The sequence below is a fragment of the Heliangelus exortis genome, chromosome 1, assembly GCF_036169615.1.
Source record: "Heliangelus exortis chromosome 1, bHelExo1.hap1, whole genome shotgun sequence".
NCBI classification, from domain to species: Eukaryota; Metazoa; Chordata; class Aves; order Apodiformes; family Trochilidae; genus Heliangelus; species Heliangelus exortis.
This window is the reverse complement of record NC_092422.1, coordinates 182515424-182536876: the sequence shown is the minus strand read 5'-3', so window position 1 is coordinate 182536876 and position 21453 is coordinate 182515424. Positions and strand designations below refer to the sequence as shown.

Here is a 21453-nt window from a genome sequence, read left to right as displayed (position 1 = left end):
TTGAAAAATTCTTATTTTTTCAATCAGTAAGGAATTACTCTCAGATCTTTTAATTACATTGCTTGTATGCTCCTTTTTTTTTTGATTATGAGAACTTGTAATAGCTCTTTTTGTCTCTTTCACAACAGAATTAGACCACAGCTAGCCAAAGAGAAGATTGAAGGATGCCATATTTGTACATCTGTCACACCTGGTGAACCTCAAGTGTTCTTGGGAAAAGATAAGGCCTTCACTTTTGATTATGTCTTTAACATTGACTCACAGCAAGAAGAGATTTATATACAATGTATAGAAAAGCTGATTGAAGGTTGCTTTGAAGGCTACAATGCCACTGTCTTTGCTTATGGACAAGTAAGCTTTACAATTCTATTTTAAAGTATTTTGGAATAAACACTTTCTTTTAACTGATCTTTCTGTTAAATTTAGGAATTTTGTGTAATGAACCTGTCTGCATGAACCTGTTTTTTTTAGTATGTTCATTTTATTATTATCAGGGTGTCCTGTAGGAGACTGTTTAGGAGTTTGTATAGATGCTCTGCAAAATGGTAATTGAAACAGAGAAGATCTCTGAATTAATAGTAATGCCCCAAGTAGCATGACTGTATAATTCCTGGATTCACCCAATGCATCAATGCAAATCAATGACTTAGTCAGTTGATACACAGAGATAGATTGTACTGAGATTCTCTTCTGAGCAATTCTTCGTCCCTTTGCATTTGCAGACACTTCTGGGAATAGGAGCTTTTTAAAAATAGACCCCAGGGAACTTCAGGCCTCACACTGTTTGTGATCAAAATACAGAGAACAAATTGCAAGGCTGGAGAACTTTTTCATAGAGAACACACCCTCTCAGTGCTCTAGACACAGGTTGTACTTCTTAAAGCTGAAATATTGTTGAAGACAATGTCAAATACATTATTGTCTGCTGAATATTTCTCTAAGAACCGATTGCATAAAATTTGTTCTAGGATGCTCAATTACAGCACTTTTAGGTGTATCTCAAATTAGCCAGGTAAAGCCTAGCAGTTTGCAGATCCAGTTTGGTAGACTGTTGAGCTGCATAATAGTATCTTTGTCTTAGACTTGACCTACTAATTAAGTGAAAACACAGCACTACCTTATCTCCCATAGACCTTCACATTTAGTTATTTTCCTTGTGAAGGTACAGTGTGTATTCTTCAGTGCTGTCTATAAATTGAAAACAATGGTAATATTCTACCTGAGATATTCAGACGCCGTAATTATGGGAGTAATTTGATCTGTTTGAGTAAAGAATTGCTAATGCTGCTTCTGCCTCTGAAATACATGCTTTAATTAACAGTCTTGGTTGAAAACATTAACTGTTCTTTTTACCTCAAAGGAGGTAGCTCAAGGTTGATATATGCAGCATAGAGGAAGCTTGTAGGGGAAAGGTTATGAAAGACTGAGCTACCTTCTTGTATGTGATCTGTAGGTAAGCAGTAGAATTCATCTAAGTTCTGCTGTTTATCAGTTTTTCAAAATTGTGTTGTTGTGGATGTTAATACTGAAAGGGTACTGACTTGGTAGTCACTATTCTGCATTGGTGTTCACAAACTGCATTTCTCTCATTTGGTACCATCAACGTGTTCTAGTCACTACTTTTTCAATTTAGACAGGTGCTGGCAAAACATACACCATGGGCACTGGATTTGATGTCAATATAACAGAAGAGGAACAAGGCATTATATCACGTGCTGTTAAGCATCTTTTCAGATGTATTGAAGAAAAGAAACAAGCTGCTATTAAACAAGGACTTCCACCTCCAGATTTTAAAGTGAATGCACAGTTCTTAGAGGTAAACATAATCTGTATTTGTGTGTAACTACATGTATTTTTTCAGAAAGCCAATTAACATTTTTTGTGCTTGTTACTTTTACTTGCTTTTCCCACAAGTTGTTTTGAATTAATTTTCAAGATTTCAATAGGAAGTTTTATGGCATTTGTTTAAGGTCACCAATTTATGAAAAAAAGTCTTTTTATCTTACTCCAATTCTTTCAGTAGCTTCCTTTACAGAGTTACTTTGAAGTGCAGAAATAGTTATATTATTCATCATTTATCACTTTCTGCAGCATACATTTGTTTGTGGGGCCTGTTGCTCTTGCCTGTTCATAATTATTTACAAAATGTTAAAGCAAGAAACTGTATAAAAAAATAAATCAGTACTTAATGCCTTTGAATAGTGACCATGCTTTGCCTGCTTGTGTCCTGTGCCATGGATTTTAGCTTTCAAAATCTGTTGTGAGATTGAGACTTGTTATGTGCCTTTCACCAAAGAAGAAACCTAGCAAAAGTATTTCCTCTGTGATCCTCAGTGATTTAGAATTTGTGTTCTGTGTCACTCTTCCTTCTCGTTGGACCCAGAAAACCTGTGTCAGTGCTATGCAGAAACAGTTCCCTTTGTGTTTTCTGGTAGCCACAGCTACTGGTAAGAGAGGCCATAGCATCTGTGATGTTTCTGACCTGCAGCAGATGTTGGTTTAAGTGTTGCAGTTTCTGTTCTGTGTCTCCTGCCCATAGAACTATTTTTAAAATTGATTGATTTGGCTGTAACATATTTAAATTCACTACCAAGCTGCAAAATCTGATACTTCAAGAACACTGAGAGGAAGAATGAATTTAAGGAAGAACAGGTGGAAATTCGTATTACCTAGTTCAGTATTTGCAGCTTTACTATATCAACTTCAGGAGGAAAAGCACACTTTGATATTACCCAAGTGAAAAGCTGCTGGTTTTATTACTGCTGAAGTGAACTAGGTCCTTTAGTCATGTGCTCCTGTAACTGGTTTTAAAGATTAACAAGCTGGCATTAGTTTTGCACTAGTGCCAGGTTTGTCACTACTAACCTTAAGCAAAGCTTTTTGTTGTTCTGGCTAATGTTTGTCTAGAGAGAGAGAAGTCTGGGGCTGGGCATGGGCAGTAGGAATGCTTCACTCTTCTGTTTGAACACTGGGGACCTGCAGCTTCATTTCTGCTTAGGCAGTGGCAACAGTAGTACTGTGAGGAGTAGTTCTCTCTCATTTTCTGAATTCCTTGTTTGTTTGTTTGTTTTGTATGTAGCATTACAAATGGGACTGCTAGAGAGTCCCAAAATACAGAGCTGTAATTTAATTTTACAGTGGTAATGGTGTGGAGAATTGCAGCCATTACATGTTTCAGATGAAATGGGCATACTACAGCCTGTCTTGTTTATTAATTTAGAGAAAGGCTAAGTGAATTATACAATAGTTTCTCCCTTAACAAAATGTTACATTTTTGGTAGATTTTTTTTTTTTTTTTAACGTGTACTGAGGCTAAATTGGAGTTTTCCCAGAAAGATGGTTTTTTGATTAGTTACATACCATGCAATAGTCTTGTGTCAGAAAGCATCCTCTTCCTCCCATTCTATCTACTGTTAGAACTGGATTACATAAACAGAAATTTAGCCATTGAACAAATAGAGGCAATGTTTTGGGTTTTGTGTAACTTTGGAGTCTGACAGCTGAGTAAGTATTGGGAAGAGTGACTTCAGTTTAGTACTTTGCTGCTTTTCTGTAGTTTGCTGCAGTCTGTCTCTCTCAATTCCTTGCTCTCCTGCTAACTTTTCCAAAATAGGCATATGCAGTTCCATGCAACTGTAGGTGTCTTATCAGGATCCCGTCTATGTTGTGGCATCAGTTCGTTTGAACTTAGCAAGGTAACACATTATTAGGCATAAATATTCTAGGTAGGAGTCTTCTTACTAATTAAATATAATTCCTTTTTAATATGTAAAGAATTAAAAGCATCACATTCCTGAGCCTTTTCTTCTCAGGGATGAATTTTTCACTTGTGAGAAGAGAAAGCCTCTTGCTTTTAGTGTGTGAGAAAGTACCTGAGGTGAATACAGATCTTGCTTTTAGTGTGTGAGTAAGTACATGAGGTGAATACAGATCAATTGTAGTGGTTCTTTGGCTTTTACCTAAGGACTTCAATGAAGGATTTAATCAAGTGTGGCCTAAGCTCTGCTGAAGTGAATTGGTATAACCATACTGAACACACTGAAACTGTTCCAATGTACATCAGCAGACACCTGAGTCATGAGATTCCCAGTGGAATGCAGCTTCTTCTGGGTATTTTTTTTTCTGTTTGCCTTAATTTCTGTAATTGGATCTAAACTTCTTTCCTAAAACTCGTAACATTATTTTGAAATGATTATCCATCTCCTTTAACACAGATAACTGCATAGTAATTTCTGATGGCTGTCCCGAGTCTGGTAGAATTTATTGACATAAAAATATCTTCTTAATAATACTCAGCTGAAAGACCACTAAATGTACATGCACTTACCCTCAGGACACCCAATGAAACAGTCAGGAAACATTAAGAAGTTTGTAACATGTAATAAATAGTTTTTGTTGCTCATACGATTGCACCTGGAAGTTGTAACTAAACGTGGGGCACCAAAGTGTAGGTATTGTATGGAGAAAAGTACAAAAGCTCTGTTCAAGAAACCATGACAGTATTTTTGGCCTGGTGCTTGGTGTCTTTAATAAGCAGCTTGCACATAAGCTGCTTATTACATTTAACATGTATGTCAAATTCCTTTCAGGGCAGGAACAGTTTATCTAAATGAAAGAGACATAAGATTATTAAGGTGTGAGAGGGAGCATGAGAAAAGGATGGCAGGGAGAGCAAGTGGAGTGAGTTTGAAATGTTTGAAGTAGGGTGCAGCCAACTAAATCAACAGAACAACAGAAAAGCTCAAGGTTAAACACAGAGACAGCAGGTGCCCACCACAGAAACCAGTGCTCCCATTGTTCTGCTGTGCCTCCTCCTGCCCAGTCCCACCAAGGAATTTTCTCCCTCATCTGATGTGAAGGAAGTTGCTACTTCCTTGGGTTCATGGTAGTAAGGTGTGCAGGTGACTATTTGCAGCTGCTCAGTCTATTATCCTATTGGCCTTGTAAGTTTGGATGTTTCCCAGCATCTTTTGTTGAGAGCTTTGGTATTTGACTTTTAGATCTTCCTGTATTTGCCGTGCACAGATTTGTTAGTCTGTGGAGGAATTCCTTCCTAAAGTAATACACTTTTTTTTTTTTTTCCCTTTATTTCTCCTTAGCTTTACAATGAAGAAATTCTTGATCTGTTTGATACCACACGTGATATTGATGCAAAGAATAAAAAATCAAATATTAAAATACATGAAGATTCAGCAGGAGGAATTTATACAGTGGGTGTTACAACCCGAAGTGTGAATGGAGAATCAGAGGTGATCATTAAAAATAAGTTACTCTATAGCATACTAATTGCAATTTAATTTCTTTTCCACATGTTTTAAAAAGTAGATAAAAATCAGTTATGCTTGCTTATAACAGAGCTGTAAAATCTAGTTGATTTTTTTATTCTTTTCAATTTCTGTAGACTTAAATCTGATAAATGCTTGATATTAAGTGCATACCACTTTTTCTAGAAACAGTTTTGCTGATAATGTAGCTCTGTTGGAGACAATATTTTGCTATGTCCTAAATCTTTTATATTGCTGTGACAGGAAAGCTTTGCATGATGATAGATGTGAGGTAAACTGCCTTTAATGTGCATTGCAAATGAGAATGTCAATGTTATTGTACTGTATGTTTTTGTACAAAATGTACAAAAATTGTACATTTTTTGCCACAAATGAGTGGAAGGAAAACTGCTGTGTTACTGTCAGTGGACAGTAAAAAGAGCTGTACAAATATTTAAGTGTTTTCTTTCAGAAACCACAAAAAATGATTTTAACTTTTGGCATATAGGATCTGAAATCATAGGAAAGAGAAAAAGCTTATTTGTAGCTAAAACAACAGAGTGTAATAGGAACACTATTTAAACTGGAAGCAATGCAATGTACTTCTTGTTTGTTTTCTAGATGATGCAGTGCTTGAAGCTGGGAGCTTTGTCTCGAACCACTGCCAGCACTCAGATGAATGTTCAGAGCTCACGGTCACATGCCATCTTTACTATACACCTGTGTCAAACCAGAGTTTGTCCTGCATTTAACACTGTACGTATCTTTGCTGTTGTTAAACTTTAGTAAGTCTTTCTCAAAATGTGAATAATGCTTTGGCAGCTAATGCTATTTGAATTGCATTTAGTAAAGATGCTACAGTCATCATCATGCTTGATGTATTTGCAAAGCATTATAATAACTTGATTTAATCTGTACATATGTAACCATCCTTTAGCCAGAGGCGACAATAAACTTCAGCTTCTTACATGAACCTGCTCATTCTTCTCTACAGTTTTCTTAGTATTTCATTGCATCATACACACATATGAAAGTTAAAATGTAATTTGTCTTTAATTGGGAAGGCATTTTAAAGTGTCTTAGTAGCTAATGGGTTCAAACTTGCAGCAACTGACTGAAAATGTTCAGATATTCCAGACTGTGTTGATACCCAAGAATGAACAAGTAGAAAAGCATTCCATTTGGGAGCTTAGCGTATTCCAGAAGTATTGTTAAGCCTGTACACTTAATTCAACCTAGGAATGTACAATGAGCTGTTTTGTAGAAAATTTTTCATGTGATGTTCAGCTGTTAGTTGCCATTGGTATATCTTGTAAAGAGGAGAGTTCTAAATAAATCCATATTACCGAAAACTACAGTAGCTTCAGAGAGATTTGATCTGATTATTCTAGAGCTGTTGACATTTTAAAATATTTTGGTGAATGCCTGAGTACCTGACTAGCATTCCATACATATATATCAAACGTTTAAGCACATGGAACAGGGAATTGGATCTGTAGTGGTTTTTGTGGGGAATTGCACATATATATTTTTTTTTAATTATACAAATGATCATTTGCAGGCAAAATGAAAAGCACTCCTTAGTTCTCTGTGGTATGTAGATATACTTTATACACCTGTCAAAACATTTCTTCCCACTTTCCATGCTGAAACTGTGGGCCTGGTAGTGTGGGCATGTTCTCACTCAGGAGAGACTGTAGTTGCACTTGGTACCCAGGCGGGGCACTTCAGTCACTGTTTACTGATGCTTGGAGGTTTTGCTGAGAACTGTCCCTCCCTGTAGCTGAGGAGTGATACCTTACCTGGGAGCCTTGTTTCCCTGGTTTTTAATCCAGGCTTGTTTTAGAGGAATAGGTGGCCACCTTCTGCCTTATGTCAAACTGTATTTTTTTTTTTTTTTTTTTTTTTTTTTTTTTTTTTGGAAGATATGAGCAAGATAATTTGACTGTCTGGAGCTGGGCATTGCTATGCCCTTAATCTGTGCAGACAGTGCCCTTCTCTTTCCCTGTGGTGTTCAGGAGGGTAGAGGTTAGATCTGATGTTGGCCTCTGAATGCTCCTGGAATATAAAATAATACAAGCTATTATTGGTTGGCTAGGAAGGATGCAGCTCAAATTTCTGTAGACAACAGTTTTGGGAGACCTTTGTTACTAGGGCAACGCAGTTTCTCCTCCTCAGATGACAGTGTTGGTTTTGTCCCCTCTGCACACTGTGCCCAGCTTGGGCAGGCAGCCAGGGCCGCATTGCACAGGCTGCACAGAATGCTGCTCCTCACATTGTGCTTGCACCATCCATGCTTCTTGGAAGTTTCTGGATGCACATTTGACTTACTAAATAAGTGAGAATGAAAGGATGCATTAATCATTACTCTTAGGGCTGGGAACAGATTGCAGTCCACTTTAGCAGGAAGGTCAAGAAGTGAGTGACTGAAAGATTTTTCTCATTCCGTGTTGCTTTCCTGACAAGACTGCCTACACTTAAAATAAAGTTAGACTCCACAGTATATCATACAGCTACACTAATTGACAGAAAAAATGTCTGGGAATATTAAATGAAAGAGGATCATTTTGCTGCTGTGACTTGGGACATTAAGTATAAAGAAACTAAGGCTATGGTACCTGCCCAAAGTGTGGTGCATTCCTGGGCAGATTTCCTGCACTGACAGAGGTGTGTGTCAGATACCAGTCATTACAGCTCACTTGGGAGGGGGGAAAAAGGAAACGAGCCTTGTTTTCTTTGTTCCTTCCGCTGTCCTTATTTTCTGGTGAAGTCAGAGGTGCTGATGGAATACTGGCTACTAGGAAAGCTGTCTTTAAAAAGTGATTCCTAAAATATAATTGAATAGTCATGCCACGAGGAAATAGACGGTGGGGACTAGAGAGGTATCAAACAAGAATATCAGTTTTTTGGTGGGTTATGAACCAAGTGTGTCTGGTAATTTTGGTGGGTAGTAATATAATTACAGTTTGTTTTCTTTCTTTGTTTTAAAATAAATCAATTTCCTTTGACAATTGATTTAAAACTTGCATTCCAAGAGAGGTACAAATTTTGTTGCCTGCCTTGTATATTTTAATACATATATTCCTCTTTTCCTTCATCAAAACACAATTCTTACTTATACTTAAAGTATGAGTTCTAGATGTACATGCATCTAGAACTAGGTCTTCAAGTTAAGCATATGGTAGTACATATGATTAAAATGGAGATTAGTTTTTGAGAGATCCAGTCATAGAATGAGTAAATAAGCAAGGTGGTGGACAAATATGTAGTTTTAAAAAAAAATAATTGTTGATGGAATTTTACAGAGAAATGTTAATGTGAAAGATCTTACTAAGCTTTATGGGTTCTTCATTTCAGGATAATGCCACTGATAACAGGATAATATCTGAATCTTCTGAGATGAATGAACTTGAAACTCTTACTGCCAAGTTCCACTTTGTTGATCTAGCGGGATCTGAAAGGTTAAAGCGAACAGGAGCTACGGGAGAGCGGGCAAAAGAAGGAATTTCCATCAACTGTGGACTAGTAAGATTAGACAACTTGTTTCCATAGGCTGTTGGCACCATCTTCCTTTTTGGATTATTTGTTTTTAGTAATCCCTGAGCTAGAAATCTATTATGTGCAGGACAAGGAGTATAGCATAAGACATAACAGTTTATATTGATTCTTGCTGCTTTCTGGCTTGCTAAGGTTTCCTTTGTTGTACTAGACCCAAACTACCAAATTACAGTATTTTTAAGTGTTGTAAAATATAGTTAGTCTAACTTCTTTTAAAAGATATTGTAGGCTTCCTTTCACTTTTTTATCTTTTGTTATTTGAAGACCTAAACAACTGGACAACATTACAAGCATTTTACAAGGAGTATGTACATTTAAAATGTGGACAATCAATAAGTGCTGGTTCTTTGTTACACTTATGAAACATAATGTAAAACATTGGTAGGCAAACACATCTAAGTAGAAATATATTTTTTTTTAATTTCTAGCATAACATGATGGGGTTTTGCATCTATGCAAAGGCTCTCTAATTTTTTTAACCAACTATATTAAATATTTTACTTAACTACACTGAAAAGAAGAGCTAGTAATTATCAGTGGAGTTTGTAGTTTCATGCCTTTATTTTGAGCTACTTGTCTGTGTACAGATTCTGTGTAATTATATTTTAAAGATGCAAAACGTGTTTATTTTATATATGAAAATGTGGCTTTTTTCTTCTGGTCTAATACGTAATGACAGGGAGGTATTCTGCAACTAGAACTTTATTAGTGAATCTCTTGCCATCATGAGAGTGGTTATTTTATGTAGTTATTCTGATTTTATTATATTGAAGAGAACGAGATTTCATAGTTGATACCAACACAAAGCCAACAGAAATTTGGGGGTTTAGATTACATAGAGGTATCCTTAACAAAAGGGGAATACAGAATGCCTGAAGGTGAAAATCAGTCTGATTAAAAGTAGTTTTTTTATGATCACAAACCTTTCACTTACAGTGAATGGAAGCTTTGGGGAACAGATTGAAAGTGCTTTAAACACTTCAGAGTAGTCACAGAATGTGGTGTATATGCAGTTGCTCAACTGCTGGATGCAGTGAAATTATTTTCAAGAAAGAAAAGAACTGGCTAAGAACTGGCTGTTACAGGGTGCCCTCTAGAGGAATATTCTTCCATTTGGCATACGATTGAAATATATGGAGTTGTACATTTAAAATACTTTTATAGCCAAATGTTTTTTTATAAATATGAATTAGACTCTTCTAGCAATGAAATAAGATACCAGTGGACTATATAATAGCAAACCTGAAATGTTAGATCTTCATCAGACATTCCTTACTTCCTATCTGTAAGGTCTAGGGTTTCTTTCATATTAATGCCCCATATTTTATTCTAGATCTAGCATAGTTGATAGAATTAATTTTTAAAGGAATACAGCTACTTCTAGAAGTAGAGATCAGCTTTAAAAATTATCGAAAGTAAATGCTTGTTACATGAAATACTTCAGAATTTACTTTGTGACTGACATATCATTACATAGTGAAAAGTACTTGGCAATTGCAGATAGCAGACTGATTTATTGTTAATGGAACTAAAGTTTATAAATGTCTACTGTGGAATGTAAAAATCTTTATATTTTTTTTTTTTATTATTTATTTTAACTTTCCTGAGTAGATTCATGATTTCACAACACACAGACTGCAGTTTATAGCTGTTTTTAAAATTCTTGGGAATGCATCCTAATGTGAATTATGTGTTTTGGTGTTTTATAGCTGGCACTTGGCAATGTGATAAGTGCATTGGGAGATAAAAGTAAGAAGGCAACTCATGTACCATACAGGGATTCAAAGCTTACAAGGCTACTTCAAGACTCTCTTGGGGGAAACAGGTATGAAAGCTAGAACATTTTATATATTTCCTTGTGACTGAGTATATGATCTTCAGAAAGGAAAATAGATATTATGATCAAAATAGCCCCTCTTTTTATTGGAGGGAGGCTCCAAAGATAAATTACTGTCATGATAGAAAATTCTGGCAATGCAGACAAAAGATTTTAAAGAGAATTTTTGCTTTGTTCTTTTCAGTGCTGTTGTAGCTTTACTAGATGTAAGGCTTCAAGTTACTTACAAGTTTTAATTTCTAGGACAAGTCCTTTCCATGAAGACCTCTTCAAATTGTAGATAGCACAAATGGTAAACTTTGTTATTGTGTTGCAGCCTTATTAATTACAGCACAGTTAAAAGCTGTGATGAGTTTTTCCTCAGAGCTTTGGTTTGGTTTTGTGGGGTTTTTTTTGGTTGGTTGGTTTTGGTTTGTTGTTTTTGTTTTTTTGTTTGTTTTTTTTTTTTTGAATGGCACTGAGTTGTTTGCTCTGGTTGCCATGCACAGGAGTTTGGAGTTAGTTTGCTGCAGGCACTGTCATCTTTTTGTAAAGGTTGTATATCTCAGAGTATTGTGCATCTGTCCAGTTATCTGATGTTGAATTAGTGCTTAGCAAAAACAAACTAGTGTACCACCAGAACTAATTTAATGAACCTGTTCTGTATACCTACTACACAGACAAGGGAGAGGTTTTGGCCTCTCTTTAGTCATAGCTGACTGTTTTAGCACTTTTATTCCTCTGTGAAATCCAACACCAATGACTGCTATTTTTAGGAGGGCAGGAGTTTTCTAGGCATTTCACAAAAGAATTGGGAGAAGTGGAAGAGAATTCTTAAATTGGTGCTCTTATTTATGGAGAGTGAACTCTAGTAACTTGCAGGATTTTACTGTGAGGAAAAGTAAAGACCCAGACAAAACAGGTAAAATAAAAGTTAGAATTTTCAGAAGTGCTTAAGGGAGGAAGAAACCAAAGAGTTAGGAAAAAAAAAAAAAGCAGAAATACAGAACATAACTCTTCTAAACTCTTTCTGGAAAAAAAAACACAAGTAGCATTTCTTGATTAAATTTTCTATCAAATGCACTAGCTAGTGAGCATTTTTTTCCAAACTAATTCTAAAACTGCACTTTTAAAAAATACTGTTTCTGGATGTAAAACATTTTAGCAGTTCCACTGCTCCCCCTCCTGTTCTTCAGCAGCAACCACATAGGTTACTGTACATTGTACAGATGGCTAATGCTGTGCCACACTGTTTTCAAAGTTATGCAGATTTATTCTTTCTACCTGATGCTAAATTTAAAGACACCATTCCTCTCCCCCAACCCTACATTCAAGTTAGATTGCAGTAAGTCTTGAGTTAATGGTGTTGAAAGCCTTGTATCACTGTACCTTTGTCACTATAATCCTGATTGTAAATTTAATACTGTAACTGTTGTGAAGCAGCATTTAATTATTGTTTCTTGAATTATTCAAGTAGGAATATGGAGTTTTGGTGTTTTATAACACATAATATGAACAAGGAAAACTTTCATAACTTACGAGGTGGGGAAAGCAGTTTTTTAAAAAAATGGTAAAACAAAGGGAGTAAAACAATTAAAAAAAACCCCAAACAAGTAGTGCATTATACAATTCAGACAGGAAAGTGGAGTTCAAGTTTTTAAGACAGATACCTAGCAGAACCAGTCCTCTGAAGGGTAGAAAAGTAATCATATTCTCAGCTGAAAGCACAAGTAGTCCTGATGTAAGAATTAAAGAATTAGAAAATTGTTCTTAATTTTGCATGGTCTTATCTTGAGGACTAAAACAGTTTGGAGAACTGAGACAAAGGTACATGGGAGGTCTGAGGAAGTGTTGCTGAAACCAAATTTTCCTTGTATCCTCAGGCTAGTTACTCTTCCCAGTTTAATTTCCCAGTGTGTTTGGTGTGGGTAATTGTTCACCTCACAAAAGGGTTGCAGGAATTAATTTGCTTGTCTCCGTTTGAAATTACAGAAAGTGAAGATCAGAATCCAGTCTTCCTAGTGCAGGTATTGTTCCATTGCACTGGAGGCAGTGTGCTCTTGCTGACACAGCCACCTAAGGTTTAACATAGAATAGAGCAATAAATTCGTCTAAAGCTTGGAGTCCATGAGGTGTAGGTGTTTTTCACTCTATAGAGATTTAGGCCATGTAGATACCTTCAGAGTGTGATCTACAGCTGGGTCGCTGGTTCTGACCCCTCTAGGCTGTTTTCAGCTGTGAAATGGTTGTACTCCAGGGAGAGAGGGAAGGCCTGGTTCTTCAATCTGCCAGTTGACTGATGGAAACCACTTGGATGGAATGAAAAAAAAATTCACCTTTTTTTGTTTTTGTCTCACTGGTTCTTCCTGGTCTGTCTGCTCAGTCTTTCATTTGGAGCAGGGAGTGTTTTCTCATGCTGCATATCCCACGCTGGGATGGCTAGAGGATATTGTAGGAACCTGAAAGGAAGATGGTTGTTCATAGCACTCTTGGAGCTAGAACTTGGGTTTCTGCTATTTCTTGTGGAGTTATGAAACATGGAATAAATACAGCTGTAGCCATATGTTCTAAAAGTAAGTACTAGATTTTGGGCTTCTGTTGGAGAACAGGAGATAATTTGCAGTGGAGAGCTTGGGCAATTTGAACCTCAGCAGAACTTGAGATAGACAATAGGTACATTTAGGAATGTGTGGACTGCTAAGATTGAAGCAACTTTCATGTTATGTAGGTAGGCAGCTCAGGAAGTGGAGCAGTCAGTCCTGATAATTGCATGATCCAAATCACTGCCCGGGTCTTCAAGTTGTTCTTAAGTTCCTAAACCTCAGTTTATGTATGATTAGGCAAGGTGAATAGAATTTGAAAAGCATTTCTAGGAGCACCAATTAAATGCTTTTATAATGTTACATGTAGAACAATTAGTGATCTAGCATCTCCTATCTTATGCTAGGGTGATAAAAGATAGGAAGGTGCTGAACTCTGTTGGTTGAGACTCTTCTGCTGTAACTAGATCAAGGAATATTTTACAAATGTTATGAAGTCACTATTCTTGTTTAACCTGAAAACTGATTAATTTCTCTACTCTTTTTATTCTTGATATGCAAATGCTGACTACTTTCCAGTCAAACACTCATGATAGCGTGTGTGAGCCCTTCAGATCGAGACTTCATGGAAACCTTGAACACCCTGAAGTATGCCAATCGGGCACGGAACATCAAGAACAAGGTGATGGTTAATCAGGATAGGGCCAGTCAACAAATAAATGCTTTACGCAGTGAGATTGCACGGCTACAGATGGAGCTCATGGAATACAAAACAGTAAGCTTATCCTCTAAAGATTTCTTCTGCTCTAAAATGCCTCTAGTTCTACAGCTTGTTTTTTCTGTTGGCTACTTCTACTTCAGACACTAAAAAAATTTTGGAATAGCAACCCAACTTTAAACAACACTTCTAATTCCAGTGATTACCAGCTGTTTTTAGAAAACTTAGATGGCATCCCAAAAGAAAAAGTACATCAATGAACGCCATTGACATCAACAGATGGTGCGTGCTGTTTGCTTTTTCAAAGGCAAAAAGTGACCTTGTCATGCCCCACAATGATAAATAGTCACTTCCAAAGTACAAAAGACCACAATTTAGACTGGTACATAAATGAATGTGTACAGTTATTCTGTATGGCTTTGAAAATCTTACAAGGAAGCTAGACAAGTTTGGTTTTAAAATGCATTTTTAAATTGCACAATTGATGTGTCTACTACACAATGCCAGTTTCTTCCTGAAATTTAAAAAAAAAATGTTTTCAGCAATAAATGTAGTTACCAAACAGTGTTCTCCTCCTTTGCTATCTTTGAGAAAGGATCCTGATTTTATATAGAATTATTTTCATATTTCTTAATGTCTTGAAAAAGTTGTATTTCACACTGAGATGGAATTACACAGGTCCCAAATATGTTGGCCAGATCTCAGTGTTTTGAAAACCATCAATTTATCCATTGTTTTTAGTTTTTTCAGAGACCACTATCTTCCTCTATGAGCATCTAGTTGGAATTTCAAATAATTTGTGGGTTGCTTTTGCTAAGTTAAAAATTTTTCATGTGCTGGTCAGCCTTACTAGTAATAAAATATCTTTACTTTCATAAGGGTAAAAGGATCATAGATGAAGAAGGCGTTGAAAGCATCAATGACATGTTTCATGAAAATGCAATGCTGCAAACAGAAAACAACAACCTGCGTGTTAGAATTAAAGCAATGCAAGAGACTATTGATGCACTGAGAGCCAGAATAACACAGCTTATGAGTGATCAGGCCAATCAAGTGCTGGCCAGAGCAGGTATGCTGTGGGCGCATTGTGAATGTGTGTAAACTGCTTGTCAAGTTCGTGATCTTAAATCAGTGATACGTTCTTGCTTTGTGGGTCCCTTGGAATAAAGTCAAGCCTATAAAACAGTAATGCTTTGGCAGACATTGCCCTGCCCCCCATCTAATTATTTCCTCTTATTCTGGAGGTTTCTGTTAACAAGAAATAGTTGTGTACCCTGAGCCTGCCATTCGTTTAGGACTAAGCGCGATGTGAAGTAATACCTTTGGGTAGGAATTACTTGTGTGCTTACCCATCTATGGACTTAATATTTTGCTTGGGATGAGGACCTGGATACAGAAGGGTGAATGTTTGCTTGCTTATCACCTCATAGAACAATTCAGTCATGATAAGTCAATGGGCTGATTATTCTTTTTCTGACTGTTTGTCAGTTACTTTTGATTTACAATAGATGTGTTAGTAAAAAGTGCTAATATGGAAAACAAGTGAAACAGAATAAATTACTTGTATTAATCCTCATCATATTACATGGAGGAACCAAACACTTAATGAAGTTTAAGGTGGAAGTAAATTTTACATACCACATAAGATCTTAACATGTAGCCCATATGACTGTTTCTCTCTGCTGACACCTTGTGCTTGGTAGCTGTATTATTTCAGGTTTTTAAAATGTTACCATCCTTTCTCAATATTTCTCTTCCCCCACCCTTCCTCTCTGTCCTTCAAAGGAGAAGGAAATGAAGAAATTAGCAACATGATTCATAATTATATCAAGGAAATTGAAGATCTCAGGTATTTACATAATATGTATTTGAACTATTTTATTTTAAAAAAAGCAGAACAAAACACTAAAACTGTTAGCCAGTAATTACTGCTTTCCTCTGTGGGGATTACTTTAGTACAGTGGTTCTTGAGCTTTTAAGACCATCTGGTGTTGGTTCTTGGTCACAAAAAATTCACACATTAAAGATGAAGCCGACAACAGAAATGTAAGATGATGCCTAAATAATATCTTGATGTTGTTGCACAAAGGACAGCTTAATTTGGAACAGTTGTTTTATGTGACTTCATAACCATGTATAAATGGTAGTACTGAGAAATTACTTTTTACAATTTCGTATCAATGAAAAGCATCTGCTTTCTTTTAAATTAGAATAAGTATGAAATATCTTAGATTTTTTTTATTTCTCTGTTTCTTAGAGGTGTATCATGTGAAAAAAGGATTATCTGGCCTATTACTAGTTAGTACTAGAAGTTTTGTGTAGCTTTTGTGTAATATATATCCACTCTCTGAAGAGATATATCTGTACCTTTCTTTATCTCTGTATATATTTACACAGACATTTGTATTTGTGTGTATTCTCACTGAGATATATGAAATATATAAAATACATATATAACCACTGTGTAAAATTAAGTAATCAAAGGATTTACTGCACTTGTGTTTCTTTATTGTTTGCATTGAGGGAAATTGTGCTGAGGGAATTGGGAATGTTTAGTTTGGAGAAGAGGAGGCTGAGAGATCTTATTGCTCTCTTACCTGAAAAAAAAGATTGTAGAGAGGTGGGTGCTGGGCTCTTTTCTCAAATAAATAACCAAAGAACCAGAGGAAATGGCCTGAAGTTGTACCAGGGGAGTTTTAGACTAAATATGAGGAAGAATTTCTTTACTGAGAGAGTAGTCAGGTGCTGGAATGGACACCCCAAAGAAGTGATGGAGTTGCCCTTCCTGGATGCATTAGAGGCATTTCAGGACCTGCTCCAGTGGGCACAGTGATTTTAAAATTTTTTTGTGTGTTTGTGTGTGTTGATGATGGGATGCAGTGCTCTTAGAGGTCTTTTCCAACCACTAGACAGTTCTGTGATTCTATATATTTTGTGTTACTTCACCTTAGTTTGTAAATTTTTAAACTGAATGTAATGCATTGCTCAGGAATATACATCTCATGCATTAGCAATTCTTGTGATTTATGGTCCACAATTTTCCTTTTTTGGTGTTGTTTTTTTTTTGAAGAGCAAAATTATTAGAAAGTGAAGCAGTGAATGAAAATCTTCGACGTAGCTTGTCAAGAGCGTCAACAAGATCCACGTATTTTGGCGGCCCATCAGCATTTTCTGCTTCCATGCTTTCTTCAGAGAAAGAGACAATGGAAATTCTAGATATAGCCAAGAAAGATCTGGAAAAGCTGAAAAAAAAAGAAAGAAAAAAGAAAAAGAGGTGGTGTATGAATTATAATGCTATTTGTTTTCTCTTTTTTAGTAAAGCTGTGTATTTTTATTTAACCAGTGAGACTTTAAAATTCGTTCATTGTTGCTGTGTGGGTTTGGATCCTAAACTGCTGCTTCTTCAAATCCATCTACACATTGAAGTTTTAAGTGTTTTTCTTTGGAATCTTTTCTTCCAGTCAAGTATGCAGTATTTGTAGAATGAATGTCTCTGAATTTTTTTTTCTTATAATTACCAACTATGATAAAAGCATGGGTGCTTTCCAAAAATTTTGGTATTTAATTTTTTAAAATGTATCTGAAATTAACCAATTAAACTTTTTTTTAACCATATCTCAAAACTGAAACCGCTTTTTGAAGAAAAGATAATCTGAATAGCTGGGAATTCTTTGGTAGCTCTTGGAATGGCTTCTTTTGCTTCATCTTCTGTTTTTATGAATGTTTTTAAGTTGAGATGTCCTAATTCTCTACACCATCATGCTTTGCTGTTTTTTGCTCTTCAACTTCTTATCTACTGAAATGCTCATAAACATGAATATAAATGCCTGTTGAGACAGCAGTTAGTACAGCAATGATCTGTTTATGTGCTCCAAGGCTTTGATTCCATTAGAGATCTTTCAGTTTTCCCTGAAATTTTTCATGCTTCTAATCCATTACTCTTTCAACTAATGACCCTCTAGGCTTCTTCCATAAATGAAGAGTATAACTTAAAAAAGTATAAGCCTTTAAGACTGTTGAAATATGAAGTAGTTTTGAGTTAGCGATATCTGGAAGTTGAGGTCCCGTATGTATAAATCCAGTCACCACACAAATACTGATACTTGTAGAGAACAAACATTTTAAGTAATGACTAGATTCTTCCTTTGCATATAATTTTTCAGGAAACATACTTTTGTGGGGATTTTGATAGATTTTGTGTAGGAACCTGAGGGGAGGATGGAAGTATTAGATGAAATCAGCAGAGTGAACGCTCTGGCCTCTCTTCAGCCAAACTCTTCAATATGTTCTTTAAATGCAAAACCAAAGACATTTGAGTTTTTATATTTCAACATATTTTCTAAAAAAGGATGCATTTAAATTCATGCTTAGAGAGAGTCCTGATTGTTATGTTGGGATCTCAGTATTACGTAGCACACAGGACTGTGTGCATTAGCCGTATGCTGTAGAAGATGATCACTTTAAAAAACATTTGGACGTTTTACCCTTTGTAGACTAGTAAGTAAAACACTCTGTTCATATTGTGTTGGTTTTGTTTGGGTTTTTTTTTTGTTTGTTTTTTTGCTTTTGTTTGTTTGTTTGGGTTTTTTTGGTGTGTGCTTGTTTGGGGTTTTTTTTCCTGAAAGGAGCTTCTCTGTCCAGTCACAGTTGCTCACATCAGGACAATCATGCTCTGAATGGGATAGTCAAGTTGTTTGACCCAGAAGTAGGGACTGCTTACCATAAACTATTTTTCTGATCACTTTTCTCTCCTAGCATTATAGAGTTAGAAAATCAGAGAAAAATTTAAGTTGGAGAAGACCTCTTGATGGTCCATCCTCCATCTTAAAGTTAGTCTTGTGTTTTGTAAAGTGAGATCATGCTCTTCAAAATGCTGGTAAGGTTTGAATCTCTCTACTGGCCTATCTGCAGGCTGCATTGTAATAAATATTTATAAACTAAGAAAAGTTAGAAATTAGGGGTTATGCAAATAGTAGGTCATACTTATTATATGCAGAGTGGTTCTCTCTAAATAATGAAATACAAAGTCTGTATTGAGGATAAATCACTGAATTTTTATTCTATTGAAATTTCAGGAATTGACAATGAGTATGCTAATATATTTTGAAGGGACACTTTACCTCTCAGTTTGGTAGGGATTCTTTGCTAACTTCTGTCTTCTACAGGCATTTAGCTGCTTTTGCTGTACTCTTTCTTTTTAGGGTTGCTGTTCATTTAAAGTTGTCTAACTAGCAGTTTCCTATAAAAATGGCATTGGTAAGCCTAGTTCTGCCCCATCTACTATCTTTCTTCATCTGTTTCTGTTTGTGGATCAGATGCTGAAAGTTGCATAATTTTAAATACATGCAACTTACCTAAATTGTAGTGAGCTAGGCTGAAAGCCTAAGAGCCAGTTTCTGGATGAGCAGCAGGTATGTGCTGCTATGTATCTGTAGCCTTTAATAAGAATCTGTGGTAACGTTTATCAGAAGCAGTTTACACTCCATTAATGTTTTGGCTGCCGCAATATCTGCTTGATTGGAGTGTCCCACAGAATTGCCAGAATCCCCAGAGCAAGCTTTCCATGTCCCTTTCAATTGTTCGTCAGCCTTATATACCTGGTTGCCTTTTTTTCCTGTTGTCTCTGGACTTTCGCAACTTTCTTTTTAATTAAATTAATGATAAAATTGCATGGGGTTTACTATGTTAGCTCCTACCTGATACTGAAGAAAGGTTAGAGGCAGTACAGCTTAAAAGGCAGCAGAACTCTTGGTTTTTGTTCAGAATGGGAACATGAGGAATTTCAGTAGCTGTTGAAATTTGTCATCTTTAAACTTATGCAAGTCATGCAGACACTTCCTTACTGATAAATCCACATTTGTCCATGGGGAGAAAGTACAAGTAAAAATACTAATACTTTGCCCATCTCATTGCTTCTGATTCATATTTTTGTTAATTTATTTAAAAATAACAAGCAATTGCTTGCATGTACTTTTTGAGTCCCAGAAAAATAAACTGCAGTTTTCTGTATTTTATTTAAAGCGAACAACAAAACCCCAAACCAAAAAATAAATTCAGTTTGAACATTTTTATATGAACTCTATTCGGGATATATCATACAGAATATTAGTACTGAAAAATTTATGTCTTGTATCACAATACATTATCAGCAGACATAAAACGTTTGTGCATTATTTTTTTTCCTGTTATATTCCTGAGGAATATCAATACAACTTTGGTTCAGTGGCAGTACTTCTTGCAATTTTTGGTGCTTTACTGCCAGTTTTAAGTGGCAAAAAAGGAGAGAACTTTTTTTCTACAACTAAGTTTTTTTTGTTTTTTGGTTCTTGTTTTTTTAAATCCATGTTAGAAATAATTCTCAAACTGAAATACATTGTCTTATCTAAAACTTTTTCCTTAGTGTAACTTGAATTTACAGTTATTAACAGGGACAGATTAGATAACTTACAAATGCTGCTTCTTTGTTTTCTATTTACTTTCCAACTGTGCAAAATGTATTGCCTTTTTACTACTTGTTGTCTCTTGATGGTATCTTTTGAAATTTCATTTTAAACTCCACAAGCTTGTATATCATTTTTTTACCTTCTTATCACTTTTGCTTTTCACTGTCTGGTTTGTCCTTCATTGGCTTGGCCTTCCAATACTGTACCTCGTGCTTTTGAAGGCTACAGAAACTTGAGGAAAGCAGTCAAGAAGAAAGAAGGTTGGAATATTTCCCAGGTTTTTAATTACCTGTCATTTCAATTAACTGGTTGTCATACATGAAAAGTTATTGGGCAGATTCTTACCTACTTACAGAATAGTTAATTTGGCTTTTCAAAATTCTTTCCTGTGTTTTCACTTTCAACAAGTCCTTTAACTGGAAGAAACATCTGTTATGGAACTGAGGTTGACTCTGGGGTTGAAGGGTGTTGAGCAAGCATTGGGTATGGTTATAGAATTAAGTAGACTTGCTTCTTGCACGGCCTGTGTGGAATGGAAGGCAGAAGGAAGGCATAGAAGCTCATATGGTGAGAAACATCTAGCAGGCAGTTTGACATCTGAAATTGGGCACCTTTGCACCTCAGTTATGTTTGCTGCTTTTATTTTTGAAAGCCTTGGCCATTCCTTCTGTTCAGTTTCAGCCAAAGCAGTAGACAAAGCAGTTACCATAGAGAGGAACTGAAGGCTCCAAAAAGAGGAATATACTGTCATTAAAAATGCAACTAATGGAGCTTTTATTTTTCAGCTGTCCACTTTGATCAAAAAAACCCTTCACTGAATTAATGCAGATTATGTGAATCCACATACCAGTAGCACACAAATTAAGCAGTACAGTTCTGCCTGGGAGAGCTGCTGGCTTGCCTTCCTCCTGTCTCTCCCCTTTCTTAGGCAGAACATGAATTCTTTGAAGTGGTGAGCTCCATGCTGTGTGCAGGCAGAAGGGAAACCAGGGATTTGCCTCAATCTGCAATAAGATTGCAGCTAAAATATGTTATAGTTTAGGTTTATTAACCAACATTAAACAGACCATGTTGTGGGCTGAGATGAAGAACTGTGGAAATGAGATTGTGGGGC

General features: G+C 36.0%; 1 protein-coding gene across 14 annotated transcripts in view; it reads left to right on the top strand.

Moving 5' to 3' along the window:
* The window catches only part of KIF21A (kinesin family member 21A), an 89778-nt gene that overhangs the window by 29017 nt on the left and 39308 nt on the right, over positions 1-21453 (top strand). For 8 of the 14 annotated variants that reach the window (XM_071733890.1, XM_071733884.1, XM_071733880.1 and 5 more), the window contains exons 2-12: positions 129-351; positions 1634-1816; positions 5100-5249; positions 5886-6020; positions 8622-8789; positions 10532-10647; positions 13758-13953; positions 14776-14965; positions 15682-15745; positions 16967-17170; positions 20561-20599. In XM_071733890.1, the coding sequence (XP_071589991.1) occupies positions 129-351; positions 1634-1816; positions 5100-5249; positions 5886-6020; positions 8622-8789; positions 10532-10647; positions 13758-13953; positions 14776-14965; positions 15682-15745; positions 16967-17170; positions 20561-20599 (1668 nt within the window). The remainder of the gene's footprint in view (positions 1-128; positions 352-1633; positions 1817-5099; positions 5250-5885; positions 6021-8621; positions 8790-10531; positions 10648-13757; positions 13954-14775; positions 14966-15681; positions 15746-16966; positions 17171-20560; positions 20600-21453) is intronic. The other 6 variants (XM_071733886.1, XM_071733883.1, XM_071733892.1 and 3 more) reach the window with 1 other exon arrangement.